Source organism: Leopardus geoffroyi, chromosome C2, assembly GCF_018350155.1.
Source record: "Leopardus geoffroyi isolate Oge1 chromosome C2, O.geoffroyi_Oge1_pat1.0, whole genome shotgun sequence".
Taxonomy (NCBI): Eukaryota; Metazoa; Chordata; class Mammalia; order Carnivora; family Felidae; genus Leopardus; species Leopardus geoffroyi.
The window spans coordinates 157,353,332-157,373,231 of NC_059333.1; the positions used below are offsets into that span (position 1 = coordinate 157,353,332).

The 19,900-nt window shown below is 43.1% G+C and overlaps 1 protein-coding gene across 31 annotated transcripts in view; it reads right to left on the reverse strand.

Moving 5' to 3' along the window:
* CLASP2 (cytoplasmic linker associated protein 2) overlaps positions 1–15,355 on the reverse strand; it is a 182,152-nt gene extending 166,797 nt beyond the window's left edge. For 7 of the 31 annotated variants that reach the window (XM_045436744.1, XM_045436743.1, XM_045436738.1 and 4 more), the window contains exons 1-2: positions 14,998–15,350; positions 1,231–1,309 (exon numbers count right to left, since the gene is read on the reverse strand). In XM_045436744.1, the coding sequence (XP_045292700.1) occupies positions 1,231–1,309; positions 14,998–15,192 (274 nt within the window). In that variant the 5' untranslated portion in view covers positions 15,193–15,350. Of the gene's footprint in view, positions 1–1,230; positions 1,310–14,997 lie in introns of all 31 variants that reach the window. The other 24 variants (XM_045436717.1, XM_045436723.1, XM_045436720.1 and 21 more) reach the window with 7 other exon arrangements.
* Between the last annotated feature and the right edge of the window lie 4,545 nt (positions 15,356–19,900).

Sequence of the window (19,900 nt, forward strand, 5' to 3'; positions counted from 1 at the left end):
GCAGAAAGCTCAGGACCCATACAAAAGAGAATCTACGACAAAACTTCAGCCAACAAGTAAGTACCTGTGGGGGTGGACAAGCCGTAAATACGAATCTTTTACATAAAACTTCCTGATTTTAAACAATGACTCAAACTGTTTTAAGAAAATACCTAAGTAAAACACATATGCCTAGTTCTTAACATCTATCACAGGATTTTAAGCAGAAGACTGATACGGTAAAGAATCGGCCTTTTCAGAAGACATTCATGCAAAGAATGACCTGGAACCAGGTAGTGATTAAAAAGGGAACTTACTGAAGGGAACTTACTAAGATGCTTCTGCTGAAAGGATAGTTAGACAATAAAAATAAGAAACCAGCAGAATCTGGGGACATACCCAACATGAAGAAAAAGTTGACCAAAGATAATTAGAAAGTAAGTGTGAGGCATTAGGAAGCATTAACTTAATCCATAACAGAAAATCATGAACAGCTGCGATTTCCCTTAACTATCGCTATACATTAGGAACCAAATCTACTCGTCAAAGCGCTCCAAAAGGCACACGAGGGCCACTTGGGTTTAGGAAACAGGTCAGAGCCAGCACTGTAATCCTGACGACTGTGCAAAGAGAAGAACTGCACCACGGCTCACACCATACCGCACACACACTGCAAGTGAGTGCGGCTCAAAGGATGGCTGGCAGCTCGCGACAGCTCTACGAACTATTTGCGGTAACAAAAAAAAAAAAAAATTGAGAGTGTTTATAAAATAAAGTTTTAAAAACAATCTGGCCAAAGTAATTTGGTCTATTGAATCTAATAATAAAAAATTGGGCCCCATAGTTTTTTTTCCTTTCATTTTGCTGTGTAACTTATTTTTACTGTATTTTACAAAATATTGGTCCTGTACCACAGAAGTCTAAAAAGCAGTGCTGTAAGTTATAAATTTTTAATGTTAAAAAAAGTAAAAGTTACAGTAAAAGTTTTTAAGTTATGAAGTAAAAATCTATTAGCAGGATATTTAATACGTCTTTTGCTTTTTTTGGTTTTATTTGTCTCAGAGGAAATAGAATTATTTTAATAGGCTTAAAATGTTTTATGTCTAGGCAAACTAAAATACTACGTAGTAGATCTCTGGGCTGTAGAAAATTACTTTTTTCCATTCACAGAGAACCAACTCTGTTAAAAACCATGAGAAAAAATGCCAGTATGTCAACACCGACAACGATTTTTAAATAAAGTTAACTTACCCATTACTACATAGGACTTAAATCGTGTTGATAATCTGTCCACGAAGGCACTTAAAATTTCCAATCCCATTAATGATACCTACAGACAGAAAAAATTTTAATGAATACAAACTACCAAAACATTCTTTAGTATCAATATATAATCACTGACATATAAAGACCTTCATATATTACCAAGTTTTTGTTTTTTCTAAGATACATTTTATTTTTTTGTATTTTTTTAATGTTTATTTATTTTTGAGAGAGTGTGTGAGAGAGAGAGAGAGAGAGAGAGAGAGAGAGAATGAATGAATGAATGTGTGCAGGGGTGGGAGGGGTAGAGAGAGGGAGACACAGAATCCAAAGCTGGCTCCAGGCTCAAAGTGGTCAGTAAAGAGCCGGGTGTGGGGCTTGAACTCATGAACCGTGAGATAATGACCTGAGCCTAAGTGTGATGCTTAACCGACTGAGCCACCCAGGCATCCCTATTACCAAGTTTTTTTTTTTTTTTTAAGAACATAAGGAGTTATGGAAACCAATTCAACAATAAATTTCATATTAAAAAATTTTTTTAAAAATCCCAAAAAATAAGGAGATTGAAGTATTCAGGGGAGACAGTCATGAGGTTAGGGCCCTCTAATCTCAAATGGTTCAATAAATGCCACTACTCCTACTAATGTATAAATATGCAGGAAGATAAAGGCCAAATGGTAATAACTGGTAAATGGGTGAAGGGTAGAAAGGTCACTGACTACACTTCCAACTCTCTTCCTGTAATGTTGAAATGTTTCCCAAATGCAAGTTAAAAACGAAGAGCGCCTTTAATTACAGAGGAACTCCAGCTTTTATCTCGGATGGAGACACTAGGAAAAATACCACTCCCACTTTACAAGAAAAAAAAAAATCTACAGATCTATAATTACTCTTAAATTCATCAGAAAGCTGAAGTTGTAGGATAGTCACCTCGCCTGAAACTTAAGGAAAGACAGGTGCTCCCAAGGGGAGACGGGACGTGAGCAGTAGGTCACATGTGGCAGAAGACAGAAGGAAAGCCGAGCCGTGGGACAAGCGGGCTAAGCGTTCCGCTGTACGTAACTCATTGTTAATAGCCGAAGGTGGGCCAGCGTGCACATGTGTAATCCTCGCGGCCACAGACACAAAAGGAGGGACCCCATTTGCAGACTTTTTCTCCCCAAACCTCCACCGGACACCGTGACTGGAAAAGGGATCTATCTCTTGGTTGTCCGGGTCTCCGAAGAAGACAGCAGCTACCTCTGCAGGAAAGTCACAGACTTTTCCTTTCCCATGCCGTTTGTGAGAAACAAAGGTATGAAGCCGCTGAGAGAGAGACAAATCCTGTCACCCCAGGACACAGGTAAAAACTCACTGCTACTGAGTAAAGAGGAAAGAAAAAAAAGAGCGCCCTACCTCTGAGGGAGAAGCAGAAAATCACCCCGGGCTCAAATGTTTACAGGTCTCCAGCTGAGGAGGGGCAGGATCTCTAATAAGGCCTCATCCCCTGGACTCCGGGACAAAGGGCTCGGAAGGCTGAAGCTGGACCAGAAAACCCAAGAACACTGCCACTCCCCACAACCAGGCTCACAAGAACAGCCTAGGAAGCAAGAGCACTTGATCACTGGAGGAGAAAACACGGAGAAAAACCCTCCACGAAGCACAGGAAAAAAAGGGAAGGACTAAAGTGTAGGGTGTTGAACACCGAGCACCTAACAATTCATCCCACTCCTGGGTGTGTATCCAAAGCAGGACACAGACACTCGTATGCCAATGTTCACTACAGCATTATTTGCAACAGCTAAAAGGTACAGGGGCCCACATGTCCATCAACTGACGAACAGATACAGAAAATGTGGCATACGCTCAATTAAAAATGTGGCCAGGGGTGCCTGGGTGGCTCAGGTGGTTAAGTGTCAGACTTGAGTTCGGCTCAGGTCACGATCTCATGATTCGTGAGATCGAGACCCACCATGGGCTCCACGCTGGGGGTGGAGCCTGCTTCAGATTCTCTCTCTTCTCCTCGTCCTCCTTTTCCTCCTCCTCAGGGGGGAAAAAAAAAAGTTTGGCCATAAATAGGACTGACTGGTACATGCTGAACATGAATGAACCCTGAAAACATTATAAGTGAAAAGAAGTCACAGATGGCCAAATGTCATATGATTAAACTTATAAGAAACGTCAAGAATGTCCGGAATCGATGAATTGTACACTTCAAATAAATAAATTGTATAGTCTGTAAGCTGTATCAATAAAACTGTTAAAACATAGTTGAAAATCTACAAATAGACTCACAGACTTAACACACTTTACAGATGATAAAAGCAGTATCTCAAATCAGCAGGAAAAACATGCACACTTGGTAAGATCTCACTTAAAAAAAATCTATCCCTAAGATACACTAGCAAAATTATTAAAAACATGCAGACATTATTCATTGCAAGAGACCGGAAACTATCCAAACATTCATCAATATGAGACAGAGTCAATAAATTATGGTACATCCACACTCTAGGGTACTGTAACACTTTAAAAATAAAAATGACTACTCTCCTAATTCTGCTGTGCAATGACCTCCATGATATATTGTTAAGTGAAAAAAGCAAGTTGGGGCAATGTGTATATACACAAAGAGGGCTATGAATAGACACAGTTACTTAGAAATGTTTATTAAAAATGACAACAATGAGAAACAATCAGGAAAAAAAATTAATCATTAGGAATAGGCTGTAAGTAATAGAGAAAGAAACCAAGACTATTGTGAATACACCTTATTTGTAGCAATAACTAATTTCACTGAAAATAAGTGAACCTAAATGTATACCGAATTATTATTATAACCACACAGATTTTCAAGTATAGCAATTTGATGATTTCTCTCCAGGGGGATAAACACTAAACACAACAACAACTCTGCAAAAAAGAAACTTTAATGCTTTTAGAAATCTTGTTGGCTGAAGGAGATAGAAGACATACAGAAACAGGAAAGACTCCAGTCCGGAATCTGAATTAGAATCACTATAAACTCATGATGCATTTTTCTTTAAAGCTAAAATAAAACCCAACCCTCTTCACTGACAAGAACAATGAGTCCCACTGGCACTCACACTGCATTTTCCACATACTCGTTCCCACTAAAAAGAACAAGAGCTTCTTGGAGAAGCAGCTGATCCCAGGGCAGGAGTGGGAAATAGGACATCTCATGATGCCAGACAGCAAAGATACTATCAGAGTCATGCCAAGATAGGGCAAGATAGGGCAGTTTGAATATTAGTAAGGATAATAGGCGCACTGTCTTGAAACACATCAGATGTGCTTAAATACAAGAATCCGTAATGATGAGAACTATGTGGCCGATGTTGGAGGATGCTAGAAGACCACCCCAGTATTCTGACTATTAGTAAACAAAAGGAAAGAATCATATAAATTACAGGTGTACCTCAGAAATATTGTGGATTCTGTTCCAGACCACTGCAACAAAGGGAATATTGCAACAAAGTGAGTCAAGTGAATTTTTCCATTTCCCAGAGCATATAAAAGTCACGTTTACTCTGTACTGTGCTCTATTCAGCATGCAATAGCATCATGTCTTTAAAAAGCACACACCTTAATTAAAAAATACTTCATTGCTAGAAAAACGTTAACCATTATCTGAGCTCTCAGCAGATTGTACTCTTTTGGCTGGGGGAGGGTGGTTGATGGCTACCGACTGATCCGGGAAGTGACTGCTGAAGGCTGGGGAGGCTGTGGCAATTTCTTAAAGACAACAGTGAAGTGTGCCACAACTGGCTCTTCCTTTCATGAATGATTTCTCTGCAGCATGTGATGTTGTTTGACAGCATTTTACCCATAGAATTTCTTTCAAAATTGGAGTTGATGTTCTCCAACCCTGATGCTGCTCATCAGCTGCTCAAAATATGCAATATTTTAAACGTTTGCTGTCATTTCAACAATCTTCGCAGCATCTTCACCAGGAATAGATCTCGTCCCGAGAAACGTTTTTTTTTTTTTTTTTTTTTTGGCTCATCCATCAGAAGCAACTCCTCATTTGTTCAAGTTTTATCAGGAGACTGCAAAGTCAGTCCCGACTTCAAGCTCCATTGTTTTTAAGGTTTTTATTTTAATTCCAGTTAACATACAGTGTTGTGGGAATTTCAGATGTACAACATACTAATTCCACACTTACATCACCCTGTGCTCATCACAAGTGCACTCCTTAATCTCAATCACCTCTTTAACCCATCAGAATATCCCGTGGGAAAAGGACAGTTTCTTCAACAAATGGTGTTGGGAAGACGGGACAAGAACGTGCAAAAAGTGAAACTGGACCACTTTCTTATACCTTACACAAAAATAAGTTCAAAATGGACCAAAGACCTAAATATGAGGTCTGAAACCATAAAAATCCTTCAACGGAACACAGGCAGTAACTTCTTTGGCATTGGCCGCAGCAACTTTCTAGGCAGGTCTCCTGAGGCAAGGGAAATAAAAGCAAAGAAGCAATTGGGACTACACCTAAATCGAAAGCTTCTGCACAGTGAAAGCTCCACTTCTAGTTCCGCTGCTATCTCTGCCGCATCTGAAGTTACTTTCTCCACTGAACCCCTGAAAGCCATCAGTTTCTTCCAAACTGTTTATGTTGATAGTCTGACCTCTTTCCAGGAATCACGAATGTTCTTAATGGCATCTAGAATGGCAAATCTTTTCCAGGTTTGTTCAATTTATTCTGCCCAGCTCCATCACAGGAATCACTACCCATGGCAGCTACAACCTTATAATATGTATTTCTTAAATAAGACTTTAAGAAAGTCTTGATCCATGGGCTGTAGCACGGATATGGTGCTAGCAGGCATGAAACCAACGTTAATTCTTACTGCACAGCTCCACTGTAGCTCTTGGGTACCGGTGCATTGTCATGATCAGTAATATTTTGAAAGGAATCTTCTGTCCTTCAATAGTTCTCAGCAGTGGCTTAACATATTCAGGAAACCGTGTCAACAGATGAGCTGTCCTTCCGGCGTTGTTGTTCCATTTACAGAGCACAAGGAGAGTAGATTTAACACAATGCGTAAGGGTCTCAGGATTTTCACAATGATGCGAGCCCTGGCCTTGACTTAAAGTCACCAGCTACATTAGCCCTAACAAGAGAGTCACCCTGTCCTCTGAAGCCAGGCACCGATTTCTCCTCTCCAGCCGTCAGAGTCCGAGGTGGCATCTCCTTCCTGATACAAGGCTGCTCCGTCTACACTGGAAATCTGCTGTTCAGTTAGCTACCTTCAGGGATCGCCCTAGCCGGGTCCTCTGAGTAACTTTTTGGGACTCCCGTGCTGGCTGTGCTACCTTGCACCTGTCGGTTATGGAGACGGCTCCTTTCCTTCAACTTCACGAGCCAACTTCCGTGGCTTCCTCACCGATCTCGGGCTTCACGGGATTGAAGAGAGTTAGGGCCCTGCTCTGGATGAGGCTTTGGCTTAAGGGAGCGTTGTGGCTGCTCTGATCTCCTCTCCAGACCACTGAAACTAGGTCTGGATCAGCCATGAAGCTGTTCTGCTTTCTTACCATTCATGCTCAGTTTCCTTCAAGCACCTTTCCTTTGCAGTCACAAGTTGGCTGTGTGTCACAAGAGGCCTAGCTTTTGGCCTGTCTTGGCTTTTGACTTGCCTTCCGAACTTTAATCACCGCTAGCTTTGGATTTAACGTCAGACCCACGCAACGCTCTCTTTCACTTGAACACGTAGAAGCCGTTGTGGAGCTATTAACTGGCCTCATTTCAACACGGCTGTGTGTCAAGGAACAGGGAGGTCTGCGGGGAAGGAGAGGGACGGGGAGCAGCTGCTCAGTGGAGCTGTCAGCACCACTGCGTGTAGAGACTGAGTTGGCCTTCTCAGATGGGCGTGGTTCGTGGTGCTCCCTAACAATTACAATAGAGCAATTGTAACATCTGAACGTACTGACCACAGACCATCATGGCATACTGTAACCAGAAAAGTCTGAAATATTGCCAGGATTTACCAAAATGTGATACACAGATAACAAAGTGACCAAGCGCCACTGGGAAAATGGCAGCAGTAGACACGTTTCATGCCCGGTTACCGCAAACCTTCAACTCGTGAGAAATGTATCTACGAAGCAAATAAAGCAAAGCACAACAAAATCAGGGATGCCCGCCTTTCTATTACAAACTATGCCAATGAAATAGAAGTGGAGGCCGGGGCGGGAGCCTGGGTGGCTCAGTGGGTTAAACATCAGACTCGATTTCTGCTCAGCTTATGACCTCATGGTCGTGAGATCTGCGTGAGGCTCTGTGCTGAACGTGGAGCCTGCCTAGGACTCTCTCTCTCTTCCTCCCCCTCCCCCTCCCACCTCCCCTCAAAATAACTAAACATTTTTTAAAAAAGGAGTAAATGGGAAGTTTCTCTGTACAAAGTATCCTAGTTAATAGGTGACAGAATGACAATTACAGTATCACTGTACAAGCCCTAACGAGTTAAGAGATCTAAGCACCGAACATTAATGATTGCTAACATCATAAAAAGATACTGGCAGACCTTATGTGCCTCCTGAGGGGGAAGAAAAAGAAAGGTTGCAACTGATCAAGCTTTAGGTCCAACTACCAACTTATGGTAAAATACAGAGGAACTAACACTACAGGAGTGAAATCAGCAAAATCACAACTGTGTGAAACTCCACAAATAAAGCCCAAGAATTTTTTAAAAGAATCTTAAAAAAGAATTTTTAACAGAGGTAGAAACAAACTCAGAGACTCAAGAAACAAGTGAACTGAGGGATGGCCTCCCAAAGGTGTTCGCATCCTAACCTCCAGGACCTTATGCGGTAAAAAGAACTTTAAAGGTGTGGCAAAGATCTTAAAACGGGGAAATTACTCTGGATTATCCTGGGCCCAATATATCACAAGATCCCACACGAGCGAGAGGCGGGAGATTCAGCAGAGATGTGAGTACAAAAGTGGCAGTCAGAAAGATCTGAAGGTGCAGGGCCCCAGGGTGGCTCAGCAGTGAGGTATGTGTTAAGATCTTTCGCTCATTGTAAAAATCAGATGGTTCATTTTCTTATTGTGGACCTTTGAGAATTCTTTATTTTGGGGGCGCCCGGGTGGCTCAGTCGGCCGAGTGTCGGACTTCAGCTCAGGTCACGATGTCACAGTCCGTGGGTTCGCGCCCCACGTCGGGCTCTGTGATGAGCGCTCGGAGCCTGGAGCCGGCTTCGGATTCTGTGTCTCCCTCTCTCTCTCTCTGCTCCTCGGACCCTGCTCATGCTCTGTCTCTCAAAAATAAACATTAAAAAAAATAACAAAAATAAAAACACCCACAAAGACTTGAAGGTGCTATACTGCTGGCTTTGCAGATGGAAGAGGCCATAAGCCAAGAAACGGCACGCAATTTCCAAAATCTGGAAAACTCTCTCCTCTAAGTTCTCCAGAGGAATACAGTCTTGCTGAAACCTTGATTTTTATCCCAATAAAATCCATTCCGTACCTCTCGCCTTCAAAACTCTAAGGAAATAAATGTACTATATGTTGCTTTAGGCTACTAAGTGTGTAATAATTTGTGACAGCAGTAACAGAAAACTAACGTATTAAACATACTGTGGAAATCTTATTTGGATCCTGATTTTTCTTATAATAACGAATTTAAAAATTTGTATGACCTTTTTTAATGTTTATTTACTTTTGAGACAGAGAGACAGAGCATGAATGGGGGAGGGGCAGAGACAGAGAGAGACACAGAATCCGAAGCAGGCTCCAGTCCCCGAGCTGTCAGCACAGAGCCTGACGCGGGGGCTCGAACCCACAAAATGTGAGAACATGACCTGAGCCAAAGTCGGATGCTCAACAGACTGAGCCACCCAGGCGCCCCGTATGATGTTTTTGAAAATTAGAAATTTGACCCCGCACATTCAATACCAAGGAATTAGCTTTTTACATGTGTTAATGGTAGTGAGGTTATGGTAACACTTTTTTTTTACAAACACTTATCTTGGAGACACTAACTAGAAAGTCTTATTGATGAAACACTGTATCTGTGATTTATGACGAAGTAATGAGCATAATTAGCCACGGACTGGTGTTGTGGGTGGGTCTGCTTCTGTCTACCTTTAGATATGTTAAAAATCCTTCACAGCTAAAAGTTAAAAATTACAGCAAGTGTGACTGCTCATGGTGAAATTGTTCTTGAAACAAAGGACAATTCAAGGCCCACACTCTTTCACTCAACCTCATCCTAGGAGTCTTAGCCAAATGCACCAAAACCAAGCAAAACTAAATAAATGGAAAGAAGAAGCAAAACTATCATTATGGTCTGGATTTTACAGTAGTCCCTACTCATCCCCAGTTTCGCTTTCTATAGCCTCAGTTACCCAAGGTCAGCTGTGATTTGGAAGCAGATAATTCTCATCAGAAGGTCAACAGTAGCCTAACACAATGCCACACAATTACAATGCCCACATCATTAACCTCCCTTCATCTCATCACTTTATTATCGCACATCATCACAGGAAGGGAGAGTACGGTACAAGGAGATTTTAAGAGAGACCACATTCACGTAACTTTTATTGTATTATGTTGTTATAAATGTTCTGTTTTATTATTAACGTTAATCTTTTATGGTGCCTAACATAAATTAAACTTTACCATAGACATGTATTTACATGGAAAAACACAGTAGATACAGGTTCTAGCTGCCGTTTCTGGCATCTGCTGCGAGTCTTGGAAACAGATTCCTCATGGATGAGAAGGGACTACCATATGTACAGAAAACCTAAAAGAATCCACAAATTGCAGAAAAAAAAATGTTCTGAATTGTAAGTAGGCTGGCCATAAAAAGTAATACACAAAATGCCATTTCATTTCAATATATCAGAAAGCAAAAATATAAACAGATATTAAATATATAAATACAAAAGTATGACAATAAAATGTTACAAATATAAAAGCAAAATAACATTTTTTAACAGGTAGAAAAACAGAAACTCTAAAAATCAAATTTGGAGCTAAGACCAAGCTTAAATTTTAGGGTGTTTTAAAGTCACAAAACTGAGGGCCGCGGATGGCTCAGTCGGCTAAGTGTTCGAGTTTGGCTCGGGTCATGATCTCACAGTTTGTGAGATCGAGCCCCTGCGTCAAGCTCTGCGGAGACTGCTTGGGATTCTCTGTCTCCCTCTCTCTCTGCCCCTCCCCTGCTTGCTCACTCTGTCTCAAAATACATAAACATCTAAAAAATTTTTTTTAAATTTTAAGTGAAATCAGTTAGAGGTTTTGTGTTTTTCTCCATCTACCTTCAGCTGCACTGGTACAGGTGTGGGATACGCAGAGTTCAATGAACCAGAATTGCACTTTATCAAATGAGGACCATGAAATAAGTGTGAAGAGGGAGAAGAGAATTAAGAATGAATGTCAGATATCTGGACTGGAGTGACCAAACTCTTTAAGACGGAATACTCAAGGAAAATAAGGTTCGGGATTTGGAGTTCCAGAAGATCACAATCAGCAACAGTAATGCCACTTGTCAAGTCTGAGCCAGCAGCAACCACACACCTGAACTGCGTGGCAGCATTTACAGCAAGAATATGCACTGGTACAGCCACCTAACTACCATTATGTCTTCATGGGTAGTCAGGCTGGGACCTTTCCACATCGACATCTACTTTATCTCATCACAAATTACACATAATTTTCCTTTTTTAGTACAGTTAGGACATTATTGGGACTTTGAAAAATTATGTGTACTAGGTATCATGTATAAATTTTATTTCAGGATTATAAGGGAGACATTAAAAGAGGGCACTGAATCTGATGGGTTCAGAATCACTGCCTTACTCAACTTTCGTGCACATATCCAAGGTGACAACGTAAAAGGACGGTTACAGTAAAAAAATAAAAAACCTGGGCATTCTTTAAGTAAAAAGAACAGGCAAGATCCATATATAAAACGCTAGATCTCAACTTTTATTTAAGCAACCTAAGAAATGGTATGTTCTAAGAAATTGATAGTTTATAAGAAATACAATCAAGGTGAGGCTGATATTGGAAAGTATCCTTCAAACGGCAAAGGGGCTGTGGTTTCGGATTCTGAAAATACTTGAAATCTTAGCACATTACTTAGCTGAGCACTACACAGTTATGATATAAATGCTATTTATTTCTCCATTTTTTAGGGTCAACTTACTGTTATAGTTGCAGATAAACAATACAAAAAAGTAGAGCTGACAAATGATAGGATACTCAAGAGTCAGGTTACAGAAAGGCAGAAAAGGAGGAGGAAAACCTTAACCTTCCCTAGGTTCAAGTACTCCTCGATCAATTCACCAAGTATATGACGGGTGCTCAAGCAAGGCAATGACGCTTAATTCTTCTTTCTGGACCCAAAGGAGGTCCCACTGGCTCTATCCCCAAATTGCATCTCAAATCCTCCCCTTTCCAACACTGCTGTGCCACCAACCATCTCAGCCGCCTCCCTGCTTCTTCTGGTGCGCCTCCACTCTCAGTGGAGGGAAGCCACCCCTCCACTGACTTAGAGTAACCCTACAGGGCCCTTTCCACCTGCCTCCTCAATTTCATCTTTCTTAACACCTCTCGCTTGTAAACTCTAGCCATGTTGTCCTTCTTTATCTTCCTCGCAGAACTAGGGCCTACACATTTGCAGTTTCCTCTGTCTAAATCATTCTTCACTCCTACATTTATTTCATGTCTATACGCAATTTTCACCTCGCTTTCTCGACTACCCCCAACTAGTCTCATCTTAGCCTCATTCCATCCACATCAGTTGATTACAATCACTTGTTACCTGACATGATCTACATTGTATACCCTTCTGCCTTTTTTTTTTTTAATGTTTTATTTATTTTTGAGACAGAGACAGACAGAGCATGAGCAGGGACGGGGCAGAGACAGAGGGAGACACAGAACCCGAAGCAGGCTCCAGGCTCCGAGCTGTCAGCAGAGAACCCGACGTGGGGCTCGAACTCACAGAACGCGAGATCATGACCTGAGCCAAAGTCAGATGCTCAACCGACTGAGCCACCCAGGCACCCCCTCCTTCTGCCTTTCTCTTTCTAATGGGATCTCCATAAGTGCAAGGTTCTGACTTTCCCATGTGGGTTTCTTTTTTTTAATTTTTTTAATGTTTCTTTATTTTTGAGACAGACAAAAACAGAGTACGATCAGGGGAGGGGCAGAGAGGGAGACACAGAATCCGAAGCAGACTCCAGGCTCTGAGCTGTCAGCACAGAGCCCGATGCGGAGTTCAAACTCATGAGATGGTAACCTGAGCCAAACACTCAACCAGTTGAGCAACCCATGTGCCCCAATGACCATCTATTTAAAATTCCAACACTTGAAACCAATTTGACAATAAATTTCATATATTGAAAAAAAAATTCCAACACCTGCATCCTGCCCAACACTATTCCCTTCCTGCTGTTTTCTCTGAAGCTCTTCCACCATCTAGCATACTGTAGGTTTTACTTATCTTGTTTGTTCCCTGCCCCCACTAGAACCTAAGTCCACAGAGGAAAGGATTTCTTTCTCCACTACTGTATCTGAAGTGCCTGAAGAGTGCCTGCTTATAGTTGGTCGTCAATAAATATCCAAATGAAGTTAAATGAATGAGCTTTGCTAGTTTTCCTCACAGCGGGATCCTCAGGATCTAGACCACCACCCAGGATACAGCACCACCACTCAAATTTATGGAAGTAATGATGGCTGTTAAGACGAATTGTAAAGTACTATCAAATCTGAAGAAAATTAGAACTTGCTCAGCATAATTTGAAATTTAAATACAATTCTCTATTTGTGTGTAGGTTCAAAAAATTCCACGATACGCTTTTTTTCAAAAGAGTCAAATATGTTTTATTGTATCTTGGGTAAAAAATGACGACCTAGTTTGGTAACTTACTTTGTGAAACTCAAATAAGAAACAAAGCCCAATGTCCTCTAACAATGCCAGAAAAAGGTTTTATATGCAGCATTCGGTAGAAAGAAGAGAACTAATGGTTCGGGAAGAAGAAAGTGGAATTGAAGAATTAATGTCCTTAAGGAGGCAAGAGACCACGGACGCGAGAAAGACCCTTCTCTCATGTAACAGAGCAGATGGCAGAAGGTATGGGCATAGCTACAAGGGAGTGTGTGGCTAAGGTCGTGGAAGCCTGTGGCAGTTACCTTCTGATTGTGGGAACTGTCTCAAGCTACAGCATCTGGTCAGGAGCATGGACAGAATGGTGAAGAGATGAGAGCCTGCGTCAGATCCTGGATAGATTCTAGTTCTTATGGACCAGTTGAAAGGAAAATACAGCACTGAGTGCAAATAGTGCAAAAAGACATTAAAGAAAAATTGGGCTACTGTGGAAGGTGGTACATCTGAGGAGTGAAATGGCCCAAAGCCAACTCACCACGGGCTGCGTAGGTGACACCCTTCGCTGGGAAGGGAAGAAGCAAGCCCTACCAAAGAGCTGACTTTTTCTACAAGAGCCTATATTACGACATGAAATCAGTTCTCTTGAGTGGGTATATGCCTTGACATGGTGAGTAAATTCAGGTGGTTTCTCCCAAATGGTACGGATATATTAAATGTTAACTTTTGCTGAAGTTCTACAAAAGAATGACGAGCTAGTATGCAACAGAGCATCAAACTGGTTAATTCTCAAACGGCTTACTATCCTTGTAAAAGTCAACCCCTTCCAAAACTCATGTTTAAGCTTCACCATTAAATCTGCACAGCAGTAGAGTCTGTCTTTCTACTCTATGAGAATAAAGCTTTCAAAGTACAGCCTGTTCGCAGGGTTGTAAGTATAAATTACTTAGGAGAATCACTGCGTCCAGAGTTGAACTCGCATTTTAAAGCAACACTGCCACCAGAAGCCTCGAAAGAAAAATAACTGCTAAAAACTGCGGTACAGGCTCATTACAGAATTACCTGGTCTCTCAACGTGGCTACATTACAGCCCACCTCCTACCAGCTCTTCAAAAACACTCATTCCTGCTTGTATAATTTATTTTCGGCATCAGCTAACCTGCTAAAACACAGGTTTCAAATCCGAGTCGGTCCTCAACTACGGTAAAAGGACTTAACAGCATTTAACTGCTTTCCGTCCACAATAAATGAAAAACAGACACCTAATGCCCTGGGGTCAGCATCTTTGTATTAGATTTAACAGTAAACTTAATCAGGCACCTGATTAAGCTCTAAAGATGCTTTTAGAGACAAAGAGCACAACGTTGCAGACTCAAAATTTATTAAAAAAAAAAAAAAGCAATAAAGAAAAGAAACAAGATTAAGCAGGCTAAACAATCACTAAATAAGAGAGACTGATTTAACACACTCTTTTGAACTTAAAAATATCGTATCCTAATGTCCTCCGTCTCCAAGTAGCGATGGACACAGGTACGTACAAATGCAAAAAGTCTTCGAGCGCTTTGTGTATGCAAATTACCAATGCGTTTGAAACAGGAGGCGAAACGCTGTGTCCTAATGCCAAGTAACTCCGCATCGTGTCGCGGAATCGCTGAATTTGTCACTCTTCACAACCGGGGGAAAGCTCGGTCGCGGTGCGAACGAAGCCCCCGGCTCGGGGGCGCGCCCGGGGACCCCCCCACCCCCACCCCCCGACCCCCGAGCCCACAGGCTTCCCGTTCCCGGGGCGGTTCGGAGGCGCCGGGGGCACCCCGGGGGGCTCGCCCGGCGGGACGCGCACGTCCGGGATTAAAGGGCCGGCCCGGGAGGGCGTGCCCGGCCCCGCCGCGCCACCGCCGCCGCCGCTTACCCGGTAGTTGCTCGAGCCCACCCAGCCGGTGAGCGCGTCGATCGTCTTGCCCAGGCGGCCCAGGTCCTCCTCCAGGTCCGGGATGGCGCCGGGGGCGCCCAGATGGAGCAGCAGCTCCTGGCCGACCTGCAGGCGGCCGCCGACGTCCTTCTGCTGCACCTGGGCGCTGAAGTACTCCATGCCGCGGGGCTCCATGGCCGCCCGCCCGCCCGCCCGCGGGGGACCAACTTGCGCCGAGCGCCGCCCCGCCGCCGGTGCGGCTCCCCGCCGCTACGGGCCGGCCGACGCGCGGCTCGCGGGGCGCGGCGGGCCGCGGGAGCAGCGCCAGGCGCCGGGCGGCCCCCAAACTAGTCAAACTCGGCGCCCCCCGCCACCCAGCCCGCTTTAGAGGCCGCGGCCGCCGGCTACGTCAGCACGCGCGTGACGTCGGCGCGACGCCGGCGAGCGCCCGCCTCCCCCGCCGGCGACTTCGCCGCGGCGGCTCCCGCCGGCCCTGCCGGGGGTGGCGGGGTCCCGGCCCGGCTCGGCCTCTCTCTGGAGGCTGGCCGTGGCCCGGCGGCCGCGGCATCTTCGTCCCCGCCTGTAAAACAGAGGTCGCTTCCAAGGTTGCTTCTTGAAATCAACGGCGGGGCAAGTTCCTGGCCCTTGGAAAGCCCCCTTCCCCGTCCGGCACACTTCCTCTTAAAAAAGCACCGTGACCCCTGCTCCCAGCCACCTTCATCGGTTGGGTCACCGTGTAGTTTGTTTGTTTCTAACTCCGGTTTAATTTACATGGAGTAAAATACACCTATTTGAAGTGTGCCGTCCATGAGTTTTGGCAGATTCAGCCACCAGGGTAACCACAGCACCGACAGAGAATAGCACCCTTCCATCACTGCACAGGCAATTCTAATCCGGTTTCTATCGCTTTACCGTAGTTTTACCCGTCCTTTGACGTCACACAACTTCTTGTCATCTGTACTCGTTTGAGCCAGCCTTCCTTCTCTTAGCATAATGTCTTGAGTTTCACCCAGTACTGCTGGTGTGTCCGTAGGCCCTCCTTATGCACAGTAGTAGTCCACTGTACGGAAGCAGTACAATTGTGGACCCGTTCACTATAGATATTTGCAGCTTTTGAACGATTATGAATACAGCGGCTATAACCATCAGCAGTTTTGTGCAAGTCGTTGTGTGGACGCATGTTTTCGTTCCTCTCGGGTAAATACCGAGGACTGGAATTACTAGGTTTTCGGATAAGTATGTATTTCGCTGTTGTCCGAAGTGGCTAGACCATGTTACAGTCTCACCGGCAGTGGTTGAAGTTCAATTGCTCCACATTCTCCACAATATTTAGTAAGGTAAGGGTTATTGATTTTAGCCATTTTAGTGAGTGTGGAGTGGTCCATAATATATTCTCAATGCACAATGTATTTATCTTCCTGCCAGTTACTTCCAACCACACTTTAGTAATTATTTGTATAATATCTGGGTAGTACACAAACAGCTCCAAGATAATTTGTGTTTTCCCTAGGATGCGGCTTGGCAAATAATGGAGCCTCGATCAATTTAAGGTGAACAAGTGAATGAATTCAGCGAAAATTGACATGTTGATAATTGAAATGTTCATAAAAACAAAATAATAACAATGACAACAATAATAATACATGCTCTAACTTCTATTCTTGTTTTTTTAATGTTTATTTATTTATTTTCAGAGAGTGAGCAAGCAGGAGGGGGAGGGCAGAGAGAGAGGAAAAGAGAGAATCCCAAGCAGGCTCCATGCTGTCAGCGCAGAGCCCGATAAGGGGCTCGATCCCACAAGCCGAGAAATCGTGACCTGAGCCAAAATCAAGACTCAGACGCTTAACCAACTGAGCCACCCAGGTGACTCGTGTGGGTTTTTTCTTCCATATTTGTGTTTCACATTGTATTTTAAAGTCTCTTTCATCAATAAGTGCTATAATTTCCCTGAAACTGGAGGTCAATGAAGTAAACTGTGGTAACTATTCCTCAGGTGCCTAAACGTTCTATTCATGAAGGTTGCAGAAGAACGTAAGAGGATCCTGTCCACAAGAAGTTTATACTCTCGGGGCGCCTGGGTGGCGCAGTCGGTTAAGCGTCCGACTTCAGCCAGGTCACGATCTCGCGGTCCGTGAGTTTGAGCCCCGCGTCGGGCTCTGGGCTGATGGCTCAGAGCCTGGAGCCTGTTTCCGATTCTGTGTCTCCCTCTCTCTCTGCCCCTCCCCCGTTCATGCTCTGTCTCTCTCTGTCCCAAAAAAAATAAATAAACGTTGAAAAAAAAATTAAAAAAAAAAAAAAAAGTTTATACTCTATTTGCCGGTGACCAGGTGTAGTGCATGGTGTGGAAAAAGATAAAATGTAGGAGCCCTGGAGTCCAGGTTCAGCCCTACCTGTTCCCATAACCAAAAGTGACTGCTGCTCTCAGCCTTCCATTCACCTTTCTGAACTCAGAGATCACACTAGATGGTCTTTAAGTAACAAGAAAACTAAATCGTCTTCGAGTTATAAGATAATACGATGGCATTCGAATAACCCTGGGAGTACCTATAAAATGCTTAGTAAACACTGGTTACTATTACCCATATATACCTGTGTACATTTTATTAGTTCATCAACAAATACCTTCTGAGCACCTGTTACATGCTAAATACGGTGCCAGATTCAACAGATACAAAATTCATTTAGATCTGGTCTCCACCCTCCACAAACTCAAACAGAGACAAACAAATCAAAGATCCTAGGATGCTATGTTGGGATAAGCAATGTGTTTTTGGAAACCTAGATGACAGGTGCCTTATCTAGATGGCACTGAGAATGGGAGTAGGAGAGTTACAAATCAGGGAAGGCTTCCTGGAACAGGTTATATTTTAATTGAGATTTGAGGATACACAGGAATTAGCTAATTAAAGAAGTGGTTTCCTGGGGAATAGTTTACCCACAAATTTCGTCTGACTGTTGTAACATTTGTTATTACATACCTACTACAAAATCTATATATTCCTCTATATTACTGTTGTCTGTCCTAGGTTAAACATCTTTAGAACAAAGTTAGTTCACAGCACTTAGTATCTCAGTCACTTTTTCACATACCCCTAGGCCAAAAGGAATACCTAAGAAATACCACCTACTATGTAGTAAGATCCAAACAACTTAATGAATATTCATATCCTAAGACTTTAGTAGGCATATGAAAAATAATACACAAAAAAATTGAGAAAAATACATTTTTATTTCATTTTTAAATAACCCCCCTTAGGTACTAATGAGATATCTTTACCTCTTGGTCACTGCAATTTCTCAAACCTTGGATTCAGATGGGATTTTGCTATCTTCTACCTGTTGTACACAGATTTCCACGTAGCATTTACTTTTTGTCACAGCAACCACAGAAAACAGTCTTGCAAAGGTATGACATCAATGAAAGAAATGTACCATAATTTAATGCTGAAACTGCAAACTTCCTGGGGCCAGTATAGTTCATGCCATGTCTGACAGATGCCAAGTTTCACTGTTTCCCTTTAAAATTTAAAATATCCCAGGGGGTGCCTGGGTGGCTCAGTCGGTTAACCGTCCAACTTCACTTCGGCTCAGGTCATGATTTCACAGCTCGTGGGCTCAAGCCCCGCATAGAGCTCTGTGCTGACAGCTCAGAGCCTGGAGCCTGCTTTGGATTATGTGTCTCCCTCTCTCTGCTCCTCCCCCACTTGCGCCCTGTCTCTCTCTCAAGAATAATAAATAAACAGGGGCGCCTGGGTGGCGCAGTCGGTTAAGCGTCTGACTTCAGCCAGGTCACGATCTCGTGGTCCGTGAGTTCGAGCCCCGCGTCAGGCTCTGGGCTGATGGCTCAGAGCCTGGAGCCTGTTTCCGATTCTGTGTCTCCCTCTCTCTGCCCCTCCCCCGTTCATGCTCTGTCTCTCTCTGTCCCAAAAATAAAATAAAAATGTTGGAAAAAAAAATATTAAAAAAAAAAAAAAAAAAGAATAATAAATAAACATAAAATAAAATTGTCCTGGACTGCTCTAGGTGGGTTTGCTGCTGTACCCTGAGATGCCTGAGTACACAGTTTAGGAAACTTGGCAGACAGATCCCTGCCAATACCCAAGTTATCAGAAAGACAACAGGAAACACAAAAAGCAGCTTATGTAGGAAGAAGGCCTGGTCCAATGAGAACTGGGCTTCACAAAGGCTGTTGCCTGAAGAGCTCAGCTTGACTTATGTCTTTTAATCCTCCAAGAACTCCTGTATGGAAGGTATTGAATCCCCATTTTAGAGACAAGAAAGCTGAGGCTCAGAAGCTAAATCTCCAGGCTTGCTCATGATTTCAGATCCATGATTAAAACCCATGTCTGTCTTCTGTTGTCTCCCAGATAGATAATCCTAGAGGAAAGAAAATGAAAAAGAAAATTTTGGAATTAACTACCAAAATAATAACACTCCTCATATAACATAGATTTCCTTTGAATATCTATATAGTATTTCCACTTAGATCTGCCTTTCTCTGAATTACTATTAAAAAAAAAAAAGAAAAAAAGAAAAGGAGGGGCGCCTGGGTGGCTCAGTCGGTTGGGCGGCCAACTTCAGCTCAGGTCACGATCTCGCGGTCCGTGAGTTCGAGCCCCGCGTCGGGCTCTGGGCTGATGGCTCAGAGCCTGGAGCCTGCTTCCAATTCTGTGTCTCCCTCTCTCTCGGCCCCTCCCCCGTTCATGCTCTGTCTCTCTCTGTCTCAAAAATAAATAAAACGTTAAAAAAAAAATTAAAAAAATAAAATAAAATAAAAAAATAAAAAGAAAAGGAAAGGATAAGGAGATGAAGAAAATGGGTAGCACTTTTAGGAAAAAAACAGTGTAGGAAACATCTACATTCTTTTGTAATCAGTCACTAAAATGTATCTGGGAGCACAACT